At 42.6% G+C, this 22,656-nt stretch overlaps 1 protein-coding gene across 2 annotated transcripts in view; it reads right to left on the bottom strand.

Moving 5' to 3' along the window:
• Positions 1 to 17,776: 17,776 nt before the first annotated feature.
• The window catches only part of Cers4 (ceramide synthase 4), a 32,359-nt gene continuing 27,479 nt past the window's right edge, over positions 17,777 to 22,656 (bottom strand). For both annotated transcript variants that reach the window (XM_059249712.1, XM_059249713.1), the window contains exons 6-11: positions 22,575 to 22,625; positions 21,456 to 21,548; positions 21,100 to 21,228; positions 20,550 to 20,656; positions 18,332 to 18,488; positions 17,777 to 18,238 (exon numbers count right to left, since the gene is read on the bottom strand). In XM_059249712.1, coding sequence (XP_059105695.1) covers positions 18,062 to 18,238; positions 18,332 to 18,488; positions 20,550 to 20,656; positions 21,100 to 21,228; positions 21,456 to 21,548; positions 22,575 to 22,625 — 714 coding nt within the window. In that variant the 3' untranslated portion in view covers positions 17,777 to 18,061. The remainder of the gene's footprint in view (positions 18,239 to 18,331; positions 18,489 to 20,549; positions 20,657 to 21,099; positions 21,229 to 21,455; positions 21,549 to 22,574; positions 22,626 to 22,656) is intronic.

Genomic DNA, 22,656 nt, shown 5'->3' with positions numbered 1-22,656 from the left:
AATGTTATCACAGGGCTTAGAGGACTGTAGCCTATCAGTGCTCCTCTCTGTGTCTTCTGAGGTGGTGTGCAACACACATGGAATGGCTAGGCCATTTCACACTCACATTCACACATTGTCTCTTTCAGGTTTGGATGCACAAAAGGTGACTAGCTAAAGTGTCTTGAATCTGAAAGTAGTTGAAATTCCTCTATGGTCCTTTACATACTGGAAGGAGCTGGTGGGGAGTTTGAAATGAGCCAGACAAGATTATTTCCAAATTTTTTATCACCCTGGAGTCAGGGCAAATGTTCCCCTAGGAAGTATGTCTCCAAATACCTCTGAATTGGGCAAGGGGTGACAGATCTTCAAAGATCTGTGCTGGGAGAGGGAAGAACAAACATGATCTGACAACCTCATTCCTAGAACCCTCACACTTGGCTCATAACTTAAAACATAGGCAGTCCTATACTCCCCCACACTCAGAGAAGTTTCACCCATTTTCAAGGGAAGCACTTTTTACCCTATTCTGTAAGTCTGAATTCCCCACAGTACAGAACTCTTAGCAGGTTTATGTCAGAGGTGTGCCCCAGAACCAAGATTGTCACATGACCGACCACCCACTGACCATTCTAGAAATAAGAAAAGGCAGATGTTTCTGAGAAGCTCAGACAATAAGACCTTTCTCAGCCAGCTCCTACTAGTGTACATTGAGAATCTGCTGAGTAACACAGAGGTCTCTTCCTCTAAATGACCCTGATTAACAGATCTCAGGTGTCTTGTCTTTTGAGACTAGTCTGAAGGGGGTTAGTTTCTACTCCAATAGAGCTAGTGCTCTCACTCTCAGTCTTGTTCTCACTCATGCTATCATCTATCTATCTATCTATCTATCTATCTATCTATCTATCTATCATCTATCTATTTATCTATTGATCATCTATCTATTTATGTATCTACCATCTATGTCTTCTCTCCCCCATAACCCATTCCTGCATCAATATTGTCATAATATTGGTGCTAGGTGCTCTTTTTATGACCATTTCACTATGTAAAAATCTCTAAGTTGCACAAGGCTGGAGCTTTCTTGTTGAATCCTAGTGCTTACCTGTAGCTATCCCTGTTAACAAATAGCCAGTCAATGTTGTTTTAGTTCAAGCTTGTGGAAAAATATGGGAGTACTCTCTTATTCTTTTCCACTATATTCCCTCTTTCCTGAAGTTCTTTACACCTTTAAGAATGAAATAAAGGACACTCATCAACTACTGAATTCTTGTAGTTGATAAACATTATGGAAATTACCAGATTAATGACTCAGGGAATCTAGTATAGTGAAGATAAGTAGAAATGGCAAAGTATGGCATATTCCCAATTCAATTCCTAATTTAGTATTGAAATTCAAGTGATGCATACTGGAACCTGATGTAGACTCAGGGAACCAGGAGGCAAAGGGAGAAGGATGGTTTCAGCCCAAGAGTTCAAAACTAGCAAGGGCGACATGGTGAGACACGTCTTTGAAACAAGCCATTGGGCAATGGTAATATCAATAGACATACTAACTCAGAAGGGTAAATTATCATGGGGTCCTTTAGCAGGGTCCTGTGCTGTTGTTCCCTTTGGGGGAGGGGCCAAGTAGGTACAGAGTCAATGACACAGACTCTGGGAGAGTGTTGAAACAACAAGCTCAGTTTATTCAGGAAGCGGCAAGCCTTATATACCCTCCACCCCTGCCCCAGCAGAAGGTCTGATGAATATGCATCTGCTGGTGTGACATGGCTGCCTCTCATTGGTCCAGGTCATCTCCAGATCATGTCTCAGCTGCTGTTGCTAAGGCCCTTAGACAGACCCAGGTTGGCTCTCAGAAAGTATCTTATTACTGGTTGGGGCCAGCTGGCCCTCAAGCCTGTTAGGGCTGAGTCATCCCACAGGGTCCCACCATAAACAAAGAACTGGTGGCAAGGCTGAAAGGGAGAATTAGCCTCTTCCTGGGGATGAGCTCCCTGATTGCCTGTCCAATACAAAATGGTCAGCTCTGAAAACAGGTACACCAACATGAAAAATGGACTTGACAGGCTGTATTTGTATACGTATCCATGTGTGTGTGTATATGTAAATGTACGCATATATGTGTGTGTCATTGATGTTGGGAAGAGGCTATCAATTAGAGAGTCTGGGGACATGTGGGGGAGTTAGGAGCAGGAACATGGGAGGGACTAGAGGGAAGAAAGGAAGGGGATAAGTAATATAATTATATTGAAATATAAAATGTAAAAACATTAAATAAGTATTTTTAAATGAGGGCTGGAGAGATTGCTTTAGAGTTAAGAACACTTGCTTGCCCTTTCAGAGGACCCAAATTCAGTTCCTAGCACTCACATCAGGTGGTTCACAACTGCCTATAAAAGTCCAGTTCCATGGGATCCAATGCCACTGGCCTTCGTGGGTACCTGCACTCACACACATATGCCTATATGCAAACATAAACTCCTTACATATATTTTAAAATATTTAAAAAATTCTTCAAAAAAAGAAATATCAAGATTTTTTTTTATTTTTAGAGGCATCATGGTGTAAGCAAATAAGCCAATTACCCAGGAGGCTGTGAGAGGAGGATTATTGTAAGTTCAAGGCCATCCTAGGCATCAAAAGGAATCTGATTTCAAAAATAATTAAAGGAAAGTTTTAAAAGGTTTACTGTACCTCAAAAAAAAAAACCCCACAAAGGAATGGATACTGGGGTGTGATATAGAAAGTTAGCAGAAACCAAGTGGGAACTGATTCAGTTTCATTAATACATATTGTACTGTCAGTATAACTAATTTCTTTAATATTTTGCATTACTAATACCTTAAAATACTCAAATGTATGAATATGAATGGTGGCATGCTAAAATCAATCACATCTATAATGGAAACTCTTTTTTAGAGACAGGGTCTCTCTATGTAGTCCTGGCTGTCCTGCAACTCACTAGGTAGGTCAGGCTGCCCTTAACTTCACAAAGATCCACCTGTCTCTGCCTTATAAGTGCCAGGATTAAAGACATATGCCACTATGCCCAGCCTATGATGGGAAACTTTTTAAAATTTACCTAAAAGATTATATAATCACCTTCCTGGGAATTAAACTAAGGTTGTGTGGGCTTGGTGGCAAGCACCTTTGCCTAGTGAGCCATCTTGAAGGCTCTCTAATGTACTTCCTAGAAGTCTTTGATTAGTGGAGCTGGGGATTTAGCTCAATTGGTAGAGTGCTTGCCTGGGTTTCATCTCCAGCACAGTATATGCTGTATTTGGTGATACAAACCCATAATTCCAAGACTTGGGAAAAGAAGGGAAGAGGATCAGAAGTCCAAGGTCATCCTCAGCAACACAGTGAACAGAAGAGACTGTTTCAAAAGAAAGTATTTCATTAGTGTATATTTGGTGTATAATACAATGGGTGTTATGAATATTTGTTCACATATAACATGTAATTTGACTATATTAGGATTGATATCTTCTCTTGTCCTGCTTCTTCCTTCTAGTAGGTCTTCTCCTTTCCAAGTAGTCCTGTGTGTGTGTGTGTGTGTGTGTGTAAAACCTAGGCTGCAATAATGAAAGAAACATGATGATTGTCTTTGGAAACCTGATTAATTTAATAAGGCAGTTTCTGCAACCATACATAATTCTAGTTCCAGGGGATCTGATGCCCTCTGAAGACACCAGGTACATACATGGTACAGGCAAAACACCCATACATGTAAAATACATAAAGCTAAAGGAAAAAAGTAAATAATAAAAATAAAATGTATTTTCTCATATTGTGTGTGTTATAAAGGGTACAAAAGTCTTAGTCACTGTTCTACTATTCTGAAGGGACATCATGATCACAGCAACTCTTATAAAGGAATCATTTTAGTTGGAGCCTGCTTACATTTTCAGAGGTTTACTCCATTATTATCATGGTCATGGCAGGAAACATGGTAGCACACAGGCAGACATGGTGCTGGCAGAGTAGCTGAGAGCTCTACATCTGAATCTGGAGGCAGCAGGAAGAGAGCCTCTGGAACTGGCTTGGGCTTTTGAAATCTCAAAGCCTACACCCTAGTGACACACTTCCTCCAACCAAGCCATATCTACTCCAGTAAGGCCACATCTCCTAATAGTGCCACTCCCTAGGTACCTATGTGGGGGGACATTTTTATTGAAACCACCATAATCTCCTTGAGCACTAGACTTCACTCCATTACATTTCCTGGTGCTCCTTTTCTCCTCAAACTGTACATTTTGTATTTTTCCTTGTTCAGCTTGGTCCTTTTCATTATAGATCTGCTTAAGAACCATGTAACACAGTCAATACTAGCTGTTTTAAAATCTCCTCTGCCAGTATCATTAATCCAAAACTCTTCAATTTAGCATCAGGCAGATTTTTTGGACAAGAGCAGAAAGCAGCCACATTCTTCTCCAAAATACTACAAGAACAACAGTCTCTAGGCTATTTACTAATATTCTTCTCCTCTGAAACCTCTTGAGACAGGCTATCAAATCTACATTGCTCGCAGCACCACTGTCTTCCATGCTCCTATTAGGATGGCCCATTAAGCCCCATTTAAATCATCCAACCACTTTTCTAGTTCAAAGTTTGAAAGTCTTCCACATTCCTCCAACAAACATCATAGTCAGTCCTGTCACAGCAACACCCCAATCCTCATATCAACTTCTGTCTTGATCATTGTTCTAATGATGTAAAGCAACACCATAACCACAGCAACTCTTATAAAAGAAAGCATTTAATTGGGGCTTGCTTACAGGTTCAGAGGTTTAGTCCATTATCATTGTCGTGGGAAGCAGGGTGGCACTCAGGCAGAAATGGTGCTAGAAGAGTAGCTGAGAGTTATATATCTGGATGTGCAGGCAGCACGAAGAGAGCCACTTGGCCTAGCTTGGGCTTTTGAAACTTAAACTCCTACTCCCAGTGACACACTTCCTCCAACAAGGCCAAACCTCCTAATCCTTCCCAAGTAGTGCCACTCCCTGAAGTCTAAGTATCCAAATATGTGTGGCCTTTGAGGGCCATTCTTATTCAAACCAGCACAACACACATGGCATGCATGTGGAAATCAGAAGACAACTTAGGGAGATCAATCCCCTTTCACATTTTGCAGGTCCTAGGAATCAAACTCAAGTTGTCAGGCTCACAGGGCAAGTGCTTTTCCCCACTAGACAGTATTGCCAGACTCTGCCATTGGATGCTTTGTCAAGGCTAAGAATGCATCCCCACTGACACCCATCAGCTTTTACCTGAGTATGGTGATGTACACTGAACTAGAGTTCAGGTCAGCTTCTGTAGATGTTCTGTAGGCTCCTGCTTCCTTAGCACATGAGATAGACTCTAGAGACAGAGGACAGCCAAGTTTTTTACTTTCCCAAACACAATGGTGGTGGTGCTGCTGGTGATGGTAGTGGTGGTGTGTATGTGTATTCATGTGTGTGCACATGTGTGTACATGTGTAGGTGAATGTACAAATCTGTATAGAAGCTAGAGGTCTATGTTGGGTGTCTTCCTCAATCACTCTTCACCTCCTTTTTTTTTGAGACATCTCTCACTGAACCTGAAGGTTGCCAATTTGGCTAGACTAGCTAGCTACCAAGCCCCAGAGACCCTCCTGTCTCTGCCAAATCAGTTCTGGGATTACAGGTGCTTGGAGTTGCATTTGGAATGTTACATGGGTGCTGGGAATTGAGTTACATAACACTCATTTTTACTGACAAGCTATTTTTTCCAGCCCCTACAGTAGATTTTGTCTCTGATCTGCTCCCTCTTTGTCCCAGTTTAATAAGTCACTCGACACAGCTGGCACCATGTCCTATCTCAACGCCTGTTCCAAACAGAACATCAGAATCACTTCCAAGAGTCTGCTTCTAGGACCAGCCATCCAAAAACCTTTCTAAATTTGTTCTCTAGTGATTTTATACATGGATGTAGCAGGAATCTTAAAAGTTCTTATCAATAAAATCAAACCCGGTGCTAGTTATTGGGGTGAATGCTAGAAGATCAGAGAGACAGAACAAGCCACAGCCACCTCACCTTGCCAGTTCCTCAGCTGATCCTGTTTCCTCATACTGGATACCTCTGAGTCCTCATCCAGAATGAATCTCAGCTGAACTATGCTGCTCAAAAGCCTAAAAGCTTAACCAGCCAGTTCCTGGTTTTCACACCTTATACCTTTCTGCTTTCTGCCATCACTTCCTGGGATTAAAGGCTCACTTCCTGGGATTAAAGGTGTGAGTCACCATGCCTGGCTGCTTCCAGTGTGGCTTTAAACTCACAGAGATCTGGATGGATCATTGCCTCCCAAGTGATAGGATTAAAGGCGTGTGCTACCACTGCCTAACCTCTATGTTTAATATTGTGGCTGTTCTGTTCTCTGACCCCAGATAAGTTTATTAGAGTGCACAATATTTTGGGGAACACAATGCCACCACACATGGGTTCCCCCCAAATCCTCCTTTCAACTTCATGTCTTCTTCATCTTTTGTTGGCTTGTGTTTGTTTTTATAATCCACTGAGTCCAATTAGTGCTGCCCAAATATACATCCACTAGCACATGGTTGACCTGCCATGGACTACATCCCCGAAAGAAACTGATTTTCCTCCCCCCAAAAGCCATCAACTGCCAGTAGCCTCAGCTAGGGGTGGGAGCTAATAAAGCCCTCCTGTCTCCATACTAGAATGTTAGCTGCCTTGATCTTATGCATGTCTTGTGCAGGCAACCACACTGCTGGGAGTTCATGGGTGCCACTGCCATGTCTTGTCCAGAAGACAGTCTTGCAATACTCCTCCTCACCCTTCTGCTCTTACAGTCTTTCTACCTCCTCTTCCAAGATGTTCCCTAAGCTTTGGGAGGAGGGGGTGTGATACAGACATCCCATCCAAAATTTCGTTTTGCTGTGGTTGTTCTAGAGTTGTCTTTTATCTTTGGTTTTTAACCCAGAGTGGAGGGAGAGATGATAAACCCCTTCCCTAACATTTTATTCAGTGGTCTATGTTGGGGTTGGTTGAATCCTTGTAAATCTAATACCTTTTCAACAAGCCATAGGCTAAAGAAGAGAGAATGGGGTTAGGGAGATGGCTCAGTGAGTAAAGTACTTGCCTGTAAACATGAGGACTTAAGTAGATTCTAAACAATCACATAAAAAGCCACATGTGGTGATGGCCTGTAATTAGAGCACTGGCCAGGCAGAAACAGGCAAATCCCTGGCACTCCCTGGCCAGCCAGCCTAGCCTAATCAGCAAGCCTCCAGAGACAATATATTATAAAACAAGATAAATTATTCATGAGGAATGCACCTGAGGTTGACCTCTGACTGTCACATGTACACACACAAGCATACATACACATCCATGCACACATATGCACCTCTACACCCACAAACATGCATGTGCGCACACACACACACACACACACACACACACACACAATTAAAAAGAGAGACAAAACACACATTACGAAGACTCCAGGATTGAAAATATCACTGCTCACATATGGTAGAATGCAGATAAAATTACCTTCAGAAAGAAATCTATAAAGCTAAATAGTATGTCCACGTGGCATATGTGTTTTTGTTGTGTTTAAAAAAGAAAAGCTGAAGTTCTACAAATGAAAATTTCAACTAAAACTAGAAAAAAATAATGGAAAATCAAATACAACAAAAGTAAAGGGGAAGAGATTATTACCAAGAGAATATCTTCAGAAAATTACAAGAAAACAAGATAATAAAAAATGAGAATACTAAAAACTAAATTTGGGGGCTGGAATGACGAATCAGTGGTGAAGAGCACTGGCTGCTCTTCTAAAGGACCCAGGTTCAATTCCCAGCACCTATGTGGAGTCTCACAACAATTTTTAACTCTAGTTCCAGGAGGATCTGACACCCTCTTCTGACCTTTGTGGACACTGCGTACACATGGTGCATAAATATACATCCAGCAAAACACCAAGACAATTTAAAAATAAAATAAAATTTTAAACTAAATTTTATAAACCGTTTAAAGATTTGATAACCATCAGGAGAAAAACTGAAAAGATATTAATACTAGAAATGAAGTCACTAAAATTTTAACAATATGAAATGTGGTATAAATAATTTCACATTCACATATTTGAAATTCTAGGTGGATTGACAAGCAGAAAGGAAATAAAAACTAACAACTTCCCCAACAATAAATTTAAATTATTAAGAGCCCACTGCATAGGGGCTAGAGCAATAGCTCAGCAGTTAAGAACATCTGCAGCTGTTGCAGACCTGAGTTCAGTCCTCATCACCCACATCTGGTGGCTCACAACCATCTGTAACCCCAATTCCAGGGGATCTGAGGCCACCTGCAGTCATGTGTACAAACCCACACACATACACATAATTAAAGTTTTAAATCTTCCTTAATAAAAATTAACCTTTAAAAAAATCCAGTGTCTGTAAATGAAGTGAATTCTTTCCCACAGTTTTTATGTTAACACCTTTAAACATTCCCTTTTGTTTTTTGTTGTTTTTGAGTTTTTTGTTTTTGTTTTTTGTTTTTGTTTTGTTTGTTTTTTGTTTGTTTGTTTTTTCAGAGAAGGACTCAGAAAGCCCAGGCTGTCCCTTAACTTGCCAAGTAGCTGAGTCTGGCCTTGTACTCCTGTTCCTCCTGACTCCACCTCCCAAGTGCAAGGACTACAGATATGTACCACCATGTGGCAAGCTTTCAGAATGCAATACTTACATATTAAAACTCCTCAAACAGAAGAAAAGCAACCAAAGAAGTCAGTTCACTGTGAAGCTACATTTGAACCCCATATCTGAGAATATCATTACACGAAAAGAACTTGAGAAGCCCCTTCTTACCTCACTAAATTTATTTTTCAAAATCAAAAGTGTATGTGTGTGTGTGTGTGCGTGTGTCCGTGCGAGTGGGTGTGCATTTGCCACAGTGCACAGATGGTATTGGAGAGTCAGTCATCACCCTACCACTTTACTTGAGAGTCTCTTCACAGATGCATTAGCCAGGCTAGATGCCCCATGAGCTCTGGGGAAGTATTGTCTCTGTCTCTCACCTTGCTGTAGGGGTTCACTGAGATTACAGACGCTTGTGCTGCTGCACCCAGCTTTTATGTGGGTCCTGAGAATCCAAACTCAAGTCATCATGCTTAGGCAGCACATACACTGAATCAGCTCTCCCCAGCCCAGGAAATATTTCATATGGAGGCAATATTGCAACCAAATTGAAGCTGTATAGTGTAAGTAAGTATATAAGTTTCTGGGAAGGGGGAAAATAATGATACCACAATCTTCAGAACAACACATAATTGAATTAGGAGGAGAAACTATAGCTTTGTCCATGTCACCATGGAGGCAATGGGCAGTAGTCACATTATTCCCCACAGAGCATTCTTTCATCTGATGCCCGAAGTAACAAAGAAGGGCTATTAGGCTAACCTACTCAAATAAATAGGTGAAGTGAACAAAAGAAAAATAATGAACATGAAATAACAAATATACATGTTTTCACCAGATATGGATCAGTGTGTGAAATGTCTAGATCATCAATATGCCAACAGAGAGTGAAAACATTGCCTCCCCAAATCCACGACCTTCCTGGATTATGACGATCCCATGGGGAGAGGTCTGTCATGCATGGCTTTGTACTTCTCTGCACTGTCAGCACTAGTTCTTGGGATCTTTCTGAAGCAGCAGGGCACTCCCATTGTGAAGGCAAATAACCGCACTCTTGGCTACATCCTGCTCATCACCCTTAACTTCTGTTTTCTCTGCTCTTTTCTCTTCATTGGCCACCCCAACACGGCTACTTGCACCCTACAGCAGACCACATTTGGAGTGTTGTCCACTGTGGCTGTTTCCACTGTCTTGGCCAAAACTATTACTGTGGTTCTGGCCTACAAGGTCACTGCTCCAGGAAGAAGAATCAGGTGGATGTTGGTAACACGGGCACCTAACTTCATTGTTCCCATTTGCACCTTGATCCAAATTACCTTGTGTGGGATCTGGCTGGGGAAATCGCCCCCCTTCATTGACACAGATGCACACTCTGAACATGAACACATTATCATAATGTGCAACAAGGGTTCAGTCACTGCTTTCTACTGTGTGCTGGGATATCTGGGGGCTCTGGCCTTGGGAAGCTTCACTGTGGCTTTCCTGACCAGGAACTTGCCTGACACATTCAATGAAGCCAAGTTCCTGACATTCAGCATACTGGTGTTCTGCAGTGTCTGGATCACCTTCCTCCCTGTCTACCACGGCACCAAGGGGAAGGTCATGGTGGCTGTGGAGGTCTTCTCCATTTTGGCATCCAGTGCAGGGCTTCTAGGCTGTATCTTTGCCCCTAAGTGCTACATCATTTTGTTAAGACCAGAAAGGAACTCTATTCAGGGTCTCAGGGACAAAATACATTACAGGTACAAGGCTTAGTAATTTTTTTTATTAATTTCAAGTAAGCACATGAAGTAGATTTCATTATTACATTTTCATACATACATTTTGTTTCTATTCATCCCCCTTACAAACTGATACCCCATCCCTTCTATCTACCTCCTCCTGCTTCTTCTTTATCTTGAAACAATTCTCATTTCTATATTCATCTATGTGTTTCTTTACCCCTAGCCCTTTCCCACCTCCCTCACTTCCCCCTCTTGGCTACTTTCTACTTTTGGGTTGAGGAGAGAGAGAGAAAGAATGCCAGCCCCCTGTAGTAGTTATACTTATGACTATGTCTTAAGCCACTCAATTTAACTATTTCCAGTTCCAAAATTTTCCTTTTAAATGTCATGACTTTATTTTTTAAAGCTGAACAAATGCCACTGTGAATATGCTCCACATTTCCTTTATCTATTCCTGTTGATGGGTATCGGCATGCTTTCTTTTCTTAGCCACCATGTAAGTACAGCAATAATCATGGATGTGCAAATGTTTCTGTAGATGTCTTCTGTGTCTATATACCCAAGAGTGGTATGGTTGGATTGAATGGTAGTTCTACTTTCAATTTCCTTAGTAACGTCTACACTGTTTTCTACCATGGTATAAATCCCACTAAACATGTAACAAAAATCACAAAGGAAAAAAGATGGAGTGTAGCATCAGATTTCTGAGGTTTTAGAGACTGGCAAAGAGATCAGTAAACGCATGGCACTTACTTTCCCTATGGTCTAAGCTGCTGCTGAAATTCACCACCATCACCACCTCTCCAAAATCCAGGACAGACATACAAAGTAGCAGATGTGAAGACAATACAAAATACTAGAAAGATAAAAAAGGAAGTCAGCATAATTTCCCTGAAAGAGCATAACTCAACTGATGAACTCAACATTCTGAAACTATCAAATGAACACTTTAGAAGTTTTCTTGCAAAAAAATTATCAATGACCTGAAAGAGGATACTCACAGGCAGGTTAATTCAATACATATCATCAATACAAAATATTATCAATGGCCTGAAAGAGGATACTCGCAGGCAGATTAATTCAATACATATCATCAATATCTATAGATAAAGTCATTAATAAGACAGATGAAAAAATCAGCAACATGAGAGAAAACCTAAGCAATGAGACTGTGATGAGGAGGGACAAACTGAAAAAAATAAATCAAATAAAAAGCACAGTGGGAAGCATGAAGAATGGACTAAGGAAGTAGAAGAAGACTACCAGATGGAGAAGGGTGGATAAATAATACATGCAGACACCAATAAGCTAAAGATAAATGAGCATGACCACAATGTCTGTGAAAGACCAAAGACAAGAACCCACAGGCCTAGAAGGAGTGAAGTAAACACCAGAGGTGCAGGACATCCATTCAAAAACATTACAGCCTAGAAGACATTCAGACATTCAAACACAAAAGACATTCAGAACCCCCAAATATGACCAAAGAAGATCCTCTCCATGGCATATTATAGTCAAGATGTCAAAAACACAAAGCAAAGAAACAATTTAAATGCTGTAATGGAAAAACACCAACTCACCTACAAAAACAAACCATCAGAGTAACATCAGCAACCCTCAAAGCCAGGAAGTCAGGAAATGATATATTGCAAGTCTCAAAAGCAGATAATTTCCAGTCTAGACTACTATGCCATCGAAGTGATCTTCTAAATTTGAAAAGAAATAAGGACATTTCAAGATAAACACAACTGAGGGAGTTCCTGACCACCAAGCCAGCACTGAAGTGGACACTAAAGGAATACTATGAGCAACAGAAGAAATTTCAATCACTAAAGCAGAAGAAAGAAGATTTCATGGGCAGACTAGCTGAACAAAGGAAATCTGGAAGGAGTCCATTATATTCAACAAAATAGACCAGATACTAATGTGGGACAGCATAAAGAACAAACAATAATCCAACCGACAAAAATAACAGAAATTAATAGATATTTCTCAATAAAAATCTACATGCAATGGACTCAACTCACTAACAAAGAGATGCAGACTGGTTAACTGGATTAAAATCTGAAAAGGAACACCATGGAGAATGGAGGAAGGTCACTGCTTGACAGGGGTTGGAAAGGAGGAAGAGGTAACTCAGAAGAGCAAGGAGGACTAGGTGCTGTGAATGACTCTCTATGGTACTTCAGTGGTGAACATAAGTCATTACACATTTGTCAAAACCCACCAAATGTAAACACAAAATATGAATCCAAGTTTGATGTGATGGTACACACATGTAATTGCAGCATTTGAGAGGCTGTTGGGAGGGCAAGTTTAAGCATAGCCTGGGCTACAGATAAAATCCTGTATTAAATAAAAAAAAAAAGAAGGAGGAAGGAAAAGGAGGTTTCATTGATAGCATTGACTGTCTTCTTGGGAGATGTGAAAGGAGTCTCCAAGAACCAGTCAGTGGAGGGGCCAGGTTTTGGTGGCCACCTAGGTGATTTGACCAGATCTGCATTACAAAAAACAACCTGATGTGACTGATTTCTACTGGCAACAAGGTGTTTTATGAACACTAATGTGCAGTGTGGACTTTGGATGAGTATGTGTCAGTGTGGACTGTAACAAATACACCACTGTGATTGAGGATGTTGACAGTGGGAGAAGCTTACACATGACAGGGAAAGGGAACAATGAAACCTCTGTACCTGCCTCTCAATGTTCTAGGAAACTTCAACCTCTAAATAATTCTTATAAAATGAAAATAAAATCTATTCATATATTTAAGAAAAAAACTAGATCCAACTCTATACTGTCTCCGAGAAACACACCTCGCCAATAAAATCAAAAGATGGAAAACATTCTACCAAGAGCTTTAAAACCAAACACACCAAATGTTGGGGCTCCAACTTCATAAAATAAACATTAAATGGAAAAATAGGTCCAAATATGATATTAGAAGATGAATTCAATACCAAACTCTCATATAGATGGGTCATCCAAAATAAAAGTCAACCAAGATGCACCAGAGTTAAACTATACAATAGATCAGATGGACTTAGCATATACCTACAGAATATTCCATCCAATCAATATTAACCTTCATATTTGGCTATACACATTCTTCTTAGCACAGAATGATGCCACCCATAGTGGGAAGGTCTTCTCACTTCAATTAATCTAATCAAAATACTCCCTTACAAGTATGCCTAGAGGCCCATCTCCAAGTTGACTACATACCTCATCATGCTGACAATGGAAGTTAACCATCACAACTACTAATCCCATTTTAAGAATCCAGCATTACGGCCTGGCAGCGGTGGTGCACGCCTTTAATCCCAGCACTTGGGAGTCAGAGGCAGGTGGATCTCTGTGAGTTTGAGGCCAGCCTGAGCTACATCCTGAGTTCCAGGAAAAGAGCAAAGCTACACAGAGAAACCCTGTCTTGTAAAACCAAAAAAAATTAAAGAATCCAGCATTACTCTGTACTAAGGTTATTAGTAAATCAGTGTGTACTTTAAGTTTATTGGTCCTATTTTTTTGCTTTTTTACATTTACATAAAAAGCAATGGGTTTTATTGTGGATTCTTCATACACATGAGTAATTATACTTTGTTCTCATTCACTCACTCGTTACTTTTCCTGTGCCCCTCCCCCTTGTTGTCCCCTTCTGATTGGTTCTCTTTCCCCTTCTGTTTCCATGTCACATGTATTACATTCTTGATCTCTCTTAAGATTGCTTCCTCCTCTCTTATGGTCCCTTATATTTTATGACCTCTAAACATATAAATTAAAACACACACATGTACACAAATATTTATCATTTAAAATCTAAGTTTTGCACAAAAGAAAACATTCAGTATTTGTCTGAGTATGGCTCATTTCATCAAACATGATTTCCAGTTGCATCCATTTTCCTACAACTATCATGATTTGTTATTTACAGAGACATGAAATTCTATTGTGTCCATGCACCTCTATGCATGTCCACTCTGTGCTTTTGTTATTGTTGCTTTTCTAGGTTGGTTCTGCTTCCAGGCTGGCCTCAAACTGTTGTGGAATAATCTTTTTGTACACTGTGAATATGTGTCACTCTGATTAGTTTAATAAAAAGCTAAACAGCCAATAGCTAGGCAAGATTTTCAGGGCAAAGAGAATGCTGGGAAGAGGAAGGGAGGAGTTGCAACGAGATGCCAGGGATTCAGAGCTAGCAGCATGGGCTTCACAAAGTAAAGGTAACTGAGCCACATAGAAGAATGTAGATTAAAAGATATGGGTTAATTTAAGTTATAAGAACTAGTTAGAAACAAGCCTAAGCTACTAGCTTTCATAGTTAATAAGAAATCTCTGTGTCATAATTTGGGAGCTGACTGGTGGGACAGAGAAAGACTTGCAACATACAGCACCCAGTTTGGGGCCATGTATATCCACATAAGACCTGAAAAAGCTTAAAAAAAAGAGTTTGGAACACAGAGTCAAACATGCCTTCCTGGTGGCCACAGTTTTTCAGATAGGATCAGTGCTAGTGGTATACAGAGGCAGTCTGGAGAAGACAATGCCCACATTCCCAAGAGGTGAGGTGGATGGTTTTTGGTCATTTGTTGAGTTATGAATGTTTGTCATTGTTTAGGGGGACTGGTTACAAATTGTTACTGGTCATGGTCAGGGGGAAAGCTAAATAAAGGAGATTAGATTTGGGGATCTTTTTCTGAAGGAAAAAAGGGAGATATAGTATAGAAATGATAGGATAAAAGGGTGGATTATTGAGTCTACTTTTGAACAACCACTGTCTCAAATACTTTATATTAGTATGGATTTTTATATATTGATACAAATTTAAGGTTATTTTTGTTATACTGAATTATGTTTCTACTCTTGTTTGAGGTATTGTGCTTATGCAGCTAATTTACAAATGTAATGTATAATTAAGGAATGCAGGTTAGTAGTTAGTCGTCTATGATAATCAAACTTTTAGTCATATTAGGTATGTTTACAAGATTAAACTGATACATTTAGCTAGATGGTCTTCAAACACTCCAAAGACCTACAGAATATGGCATTTAAGATGTTTAATAACCTGAGGCTTTTCATGACAATGAGACATGTCTGCTCCTGGCAGCACCAATTTACTTCAGAAAAGATAATGGGCATTGAGGAAACTCCTTATAGAGTTTGCTTTCATTGTGGCAAGGTTAGCCACTGGGCAAAGAAACTGTTTTTGCCTTGACTGCTGACAGTATGCTGTACAAACTGGACAAGCAGGATACAAAGGAAAAGGACTGTTGAACTTTGCCAAGATAAGGCAGGACAGACCTTCAAAATTCATGCTTCATAGAAAAGTCTGCCAGATAGTCTAGGTCTGTAGGGCAAAGACAGATACCCCAGTATTACAGAGGAAACTTGTGTGACAGATGCCTGTCATTTCTATAGGTTTGGAAGTGTCTTGCACTACACTTCCTGTTTACTCAGTAACATTATATCCTTCTGGGGTCTTTGATGGAATTGAAGACTAGATAATTATAGTTTTTCTTAGTTATGATAGAAGATAAATTAGTACTAAACTTTAGACTCATCAAGAGAGGAATGTTTTCTCTAAATTTGCCAAATACAAATGGACTGGACATTGTGGATGTAATTCTTACTTGATAACTGTTCTTATTGTATCTAGTTTCATTTGTCAAAGTTAATACCTTTCCTTTCTATTTAAACAATACCTGATAATTGTTCTTACTGTATATAGTTTTACTATGTTAGAGTTAAAATCTTTCCTTTTTATTTAGATAAAAAGGAGGAAATGTTGTGGAATAATGTTTTTGTACACTGTGAATATGTGTCACTCTGATTAGTTTAATAAAAAGCTGAATGGCCAATAGGTAGGCAGGATTTTCAGGGCAGAGAGAATGCTGGGAAGAGGAAGAGTGGAGTCGTGAGGAGATGCCAGGGACAGATAACAAGCAGCATGGGCTTTACAAAGTAAAGGTAACCAAGCCATGTAAAAGAATGTAGATTAAAGATATGGTTAACTTAAGTTATATGAACTAGTTAAAAACAAGCCTAAACTACCAGCTGAGCTTTCATAATTAATTAGAAGTCTCTGTGTCATAATTTGGGACTGGCTGGCAGGACAGAAGGACTCACAACATCAAACCTATTTCAGGCTAGTGGCCATACCCGTTTCCATCCCTCATGTTCTCTCATCAATATCCCTCTTCCTTCCTTCTCAAATGCCCCTTCCTATTCTTTTCCAGGTTACTCATCCATGCACTATTTACAACATTTTTCTCTTTCTCCTTTTTTTCCTTATTCTTCTTTTCATCTCCTCCACCCCCACTTCCTTTTCCTTTCTTTTCCTTTCCTTTCCTTCTGTTGCCTTGTCTTCCTGACTCTTTCACAAGTCTTTGCAGTCTCTGCCTGTGTTACTTAACTTTTGTTCCCCTTGAATTGTTATTCTCTCAACAGAAGCCATATTTCTCTTCCTTTCTCCCATATATCCCAAGAAGATAAAATCCACATCTCATCTCACCATCCCGTTCTGCACCTATAACTGGCCCTCATTCTTCCCCCATTTTTCCATCTATTTCTTAGCTGTTTCTATCTCAGATTTTTGTCCAGTTTTCTATTCTAGGTACCTGTTCCTTGACACCCCTTCCCATTGCTTGCTTTGAGACTGGGTCCTGCTTTGTATCCCAGGCTTGTGTGTTTTTCCAGCTTACTGGCTTCTTCCTTTCTGGTGTTAGATGACAGTCATGTGCTGCCATGCCAGGCTCTGCTCTTTGTCCCCAGAGCATTTATTTTTGGATGTCCCCCAAGGTGGCCTGCTTCTCCCCACTGTCTCTGCTTCTCTCTCTTCCATGACATTCAGTCCCTCTTGCATCCTCCCACAAATGGCATGGTCTCACCATACATGGATCCTGTGGCTTTGATTGCTAAGTTAAATGACACTGGTCATCCAGCCTCCATCTTGGAGGAAAATGTTTTTCTATAGCACTTCTGAAGACAGTGACCTCACATCAACCCTTGGGTCTCCACTGTCCCAAGAGTATAAAGACCCCAGGGTGGGACTGCAGGTTACTTTAAGCAAGGGACTACAAGGACATGCTTAGGTCTCTGCTACTACCTTCTGACTTGGACCAAGAATGCTGTGTAACCTCAGACAGAGGAGCAGCAGCTAAGCTTAATACCTTCTTTCCTGTAAGCCAGAGCCTATCAGCTAATACTGTCCTGGAGGGCTACTGTGGAGAACATGGTGAAGGTGTAGACTGAGGGGCAGGGAGTATCTTCATGCCATGATGCTATGTGGGTGGGAATGGACATAAAGCTTGATGTGGCAGTGAGGAATCCTGTCAACAGAGTAATGGAGAGGAGAAGCTGTGAAGGGAACCAAAATTCTCAGGCAGAGAATTCATCTCTGTTGAAATTTTATTGGTCCTTAAAGCCGAGGTTCTTCACAGCCCCCAGGCTACAGCCTGAAGGTGGCTCTGGCCAGATGCAGAGTCCACTGCTCCCCCAGGCTCTGTCCAGTTGCTCAAAGGGATAAAGGGAGAAGAGACAGGAGGGAAGTGCTGGAAACAGATCATCAGTCCTCTTCCTACCTCGGGGAGGGCCTCCCTGTCTCCCAGGGTCACCAGCCCAGCATCCAGATATCCACAATGCTGGAGAAAACCCCACAATGTCAGTCCTAGGTTGTTATGTGGCTTGGGTATGCCCATTGGCCAGGCGCCCAGCTGCCCGGCTCCGAGGGCCATTGGCGATGGCTGGTCCCGACCCTCGAGCCTTCCCATTCTTCAGCTGGGGACCTTCAGGAACTGCCTCGTCATCGCTGGAGTCTGATTCTTCCACATCACTACGGATGTCCTTTCCCATCTGTGAAAAGAGATGATGCCAGAGCTCAGAACTGAGCAAGGATCACTGGGCCAAGGAGGGGCAATGGGAGCTGACCCTGTCAGGACTCCGTACCTGACCCTTCATCAGGAAACTGCAGATCATTCGCAGGATAAGGTAGAACCAGTACACATGAAGAATCTGCAGCATCACCAGGAGCACATTAAAGTAGTAGTACCCAAAGAAGGGGCCTGAGCTCTTGATGGAGTCAAACAGAGTAGAGTAGATGACCCTAAAGCAGGAAGCAGGAAGGAGTTTCACCAATCAGTACAGGTCCCCATTCTAGGAACTTGCATGGACTGTCTGTGCTCCCGAACCTCCCTAGTACCCACTCCTGAGACGGTATCTCTCTTTACCTGCTTATACTATCAGTGGAACATACAAGTTTGCCGACTGGCCTTTCTGCACCACAAACTCCAAGGAAGTATCAAGTGTCCTACTGGCCCTCCTAGGTGAACCTTTATGATTACTCATTTCTCCTTAGATATACAGTAACTCTTTACATCAACCTGAGACCTACCTACTCATCTAACAGAGCCACTGTCTGCCAAAGACAATGTTCCTGAACCCACTGTTCCTGCATCTCTACCCTCTTGCCAACTGACCCAGCTCTGGCCATACCACCTCTTTGCAAGGCCACAGCTCTTATTTCCTACACACATCCGTTACCATCAAAACCAACCCTGTCATTTCATTGTTAAGAAAGAAAAATCTGACCACACATCCTTTATCAATCTTTGCCCCTGGCTACTTCATTTCTTTTCCCCTTGAGGCTCTTGTGCCTTCTAGTAGTCCAAATGCCTATCCCTCCTCCCCCCTACTGCCTCTTCTGCCTCCTCTTCCTCCACACTCATCTCCCTTCCTCCTCCTCGCCTTCCTCATTCCTCCACATTTATCATCTTCTTCCCTCTTCTCCCTAATCCACACTCACCTCCCTCCTTCCTCTTCCTCCTCCACACTCCTCCTCCAACTCCATCTTCTTCACCAACTTCCACTTCCTTCTTTATTCTTTCCTTCCATCTTTTCTTTTTTCTTCTTCCTTTCCTCCTTTCATTTTCACCTTTTATTCCATCTTTTCCTCCGTCTTCTCCCTTTACTTTCTTTCTTTTCCCCTTCTTTCTCTCTCTTCCCTCCGATTCCCTCTCCTCTTCCTTCATTCTCCCTCTCCTCCCCAACCCTGCACCTCACAGGCACCAGCAAGCTCTTTACCACTGAACTTGGCTACAACTCCAGTCTTCACCTCTTGTAACTTCTCTGTCAGTCTCCAACAAACATCGAAGAGCTCTGGAAACTGGCTTATATCCACACCCAGATGGCACTCAGCCTCCTGCTGCAAATGCCTAACACAAGCTGGCAACTCCTACATTTATACTGTCACCCTTCCAGAAAGCCCAGCCTGACATGCCATCTGCCTCCCCTATGTCTACGAAGGAGAATAGGCCCCTCAAAACCAGCATGGAGCAGCTGAGCCTGTGGTGTCTCCTGTAGTTTTTCCTAGCCCTGATGGTATCTCTCTCACCTGCTCTGGTTCATCTGCCCCAGCTTCCCACCATCTGCCCTCAGCCCTCCTTGGCTCCCAACTCCCTTCAGATAACATCCCATAGGGTCCTTCATTACTTGCCCTGGTCACCTACCTGCATTCACCTTATCCTCTCTGTTCCAACCACATGAGCTCATTTCTGTTCTTCCAACACTGGAACACACTCTAGCCTCGGAGCCTTTGCATATGCTGTTCCCGTCACCTGGACCATCTTCCTCTATGGTCACTATGGTTCTTGAGCCCCATTCATTCTCTATATACAACAGCTATCAGTGAAACATCCCTGAAGAAGGCTCAGCCATGGCCAACTACCTACAAACCTGCTTCCTGCAGACTCCTTAGCTTTATTTTCTCTTCAGTGCTGTCATTCCTTGTGCCTTGTGGTCTGTTGGTTTGCCTGTCTATCCTTTTTTTCACCCACATCACTTAGCTTCAGAAGGGCAGGCATCTGCATTGCTCTCTAATATTTCTTCATCCCAACAAATTCCAGAGGCTTAACAAATATCAAAGAATATTTACTAGACTATTTTAGTGACCAGGCACTCAGACAGCCTCCTCCTCTCTCTTCCTGTTCTGGGAGTGCATTGCATTAGTGCTGCACTCAGTTTCTGTTTCTCTTATCTCTGGGCCTTTGCATATGCTGTGCTCTGGGCCAGGCACACCATTTCCTGCCTCTTGGAACAATTTCAGCCAACACCTCCAGTTCCCTGAGGTAGGACACACCCTCCCATCTCCCTGGCCCTCAGGACTCACTGAGTGGGGAAGAATATGAGGCGAGTGTAGAAGAAGACTAAGGAGAAGATGATGAAGAGAGCGTTGCACACTCGCCGAGAGCGGGTGTAGTTGAACATCTTACAAGCCTGCGGAGAGCAGCAAAGAGAAACAGGCTTAGGACCAAGACCCATGGAAAGTGGAGAGCCTCAACTTGGGGACAAGAAGCTATAAGGTGAGGTCAAGTAAACTGAGGTAAGGCCGTATCTCCAGAACTACCTAGGAAGGGCAAAGAATATGAGAATGGCAGAGACAAGACAGAGACAGAATATTTCATCTCCAGGAAAACTGGGGCATGGTGCCTCTAGTCCCTGAAAGGCTAGGAGGGCCGGGGCCTCATATCCAAATGAGTCAGACAGGAATGGGGATTTCCTGTCCCAGACAGACCAAGAGGGAACAGGCCTTATGTTGCTGGGAAACTAAAGAGGGAGGGGCGTGTTTTCACCTCCCAGAGAGGTTGAGGGGGCAGGGCGTCCTCTCCATGGCCAAGAGAATAGCAGGGCTGGCAGGACAAGTGTGGAGGTGAACTCACCTCCAGCAGGTAGTCGCAGCAATCATGCAGCAGCAGTACCACAGAGCCAATGCGCAACAAGTTGGAGCTGTAGGAGAAGGCTATCAGCCCCACGGTCACAAAGTGGTGCACCACCTGCTCCTTGAAGTCCTGCCGAAGACAGTGGGTCACCACTGGGACAAGCCTCTGTGGCTGGAGGGCCACATGCCTGAAAGCAAGCCTTTTCAGGATATCCGTAAGGCCTCTGGACCCCATACTTTCTGCCAGGAATCAAGGGCGCCTCAAGGTGCAATGTTGAGGCCAATTCATCCCACTTCAGCCCCTTCCCCAGAGATTAGGAGGCATTTCCACACACCCAGCTGTGGCTCATAACTCACCTTGCGTTTGATGTCAAAGGGCAAAGTGATTAGCAGTGAAATGTAGAAGCCCAGTTCCATGAGGTACCACCAGTACAGGGCCACATTCAGGGTCTACAGCAAGGTAAGGAGAGATTAGCTATGAAGTGTGGAGGCTCCTGCCTGGAAGGGACTTGATGGAGCGTCTCCCAGGTTGCCCAAAACCTGTACACTTGAATACCAGTAAGTGAGCAAAACATGCACTCCCCATCCCTGGAGGTCATCCAGAATAGTGGTCTGGAGCAGCTCCTGGTCTTATTTTCCTCCCTCTACAGAAGAATCAAAAACAGAGTTGGGAGTGGAGTGTCCTCACACCCAAAGTGCAGAGAAGAATGGAATCTCATAGCCCAGAGAGGCCCCAAGAGGTGGGCCTTCATGGCCCAGAAAGTTGTGGCAAAGCTTCAAGTCCCAGAAGACCAGAAGAGACTAGGCATCATAGCCAAAGGAGTTGGGTGGGGAGGGGGTCACGTCCCTGGAAAGTTAAAAAGGATTCATCTTATCTGCCTGGGACACTGAAGAAGAGTAATAAGGTCTCACATCCCAGGGAGGTTGTGAGAGTTGGGGTCTTGCTGTGGATGATTGATTGATAAATAAAGTGCTGACTGGCCAGTAGCCAAGCAGGAAGGTATAGGTGGGACAAGTATCAAAAATACTAGAAAGAATGGGCCCTCAGTACCCAGGCAGGCTGTGAAAGGCCAGACATTACCACTCAGACAGGAAGAAGAGGGAAGCCTTATCACTCACGCAGCTAAGAAGGGCAGGGCCTGGCCGGGCGGTGGTGGCGCACGCCTTTAATCCCAGCACTCGGGAGGCAGAGCCAGGTGGATCTCTGTGAGTTCAAGGCCAGCCTGGTCTACCAAGTGAGTTCCAGGAAAGGCGCAAAGCTACACAGAGAAACCCTGTCTCGAAAAACCAAAAAAAAAAAAAAAAGAAAAAAAAAAAAAAAGAAGGGCAGGGCCTCATATACAGGCAGGTAGTGGGGGGAAAGGCCTCATCATACAGGCAAGTAATGGGGCAGGCCTCATCAAACAGGCAGGCAGTGGGCCTCTTTTGCCTGTGACCATAAGGACTGAGTTTCTCCACCGTCCACTTGCCACTCACCTGGTATGGATAATTTTCCCAGCACAATGCCACTGTCCACAACCATGGCTCCTATGAAGGAACAAAGGATCTGAAGCTCTCC

This window comes from Peromyscus eremicus, chromosome 23 (assembly GCF_949786415.1).
Source record: "Peromyscus eremicus chromosome 23, PerEre_H2_v1, whole genome shotgun sequence".
NCBI classification, from domain to species: domain Eukaryota; kingdom Metazoa; phylum Chordata; class Mammalia; order Rodentia; family Cricetidae; genus Peromyscus; species Peromyscus eremicus.
Note: the sequence above shows the minus strand (reverse complement) of the source record. Positions and strands in the feature narration are given on the sequence as shown.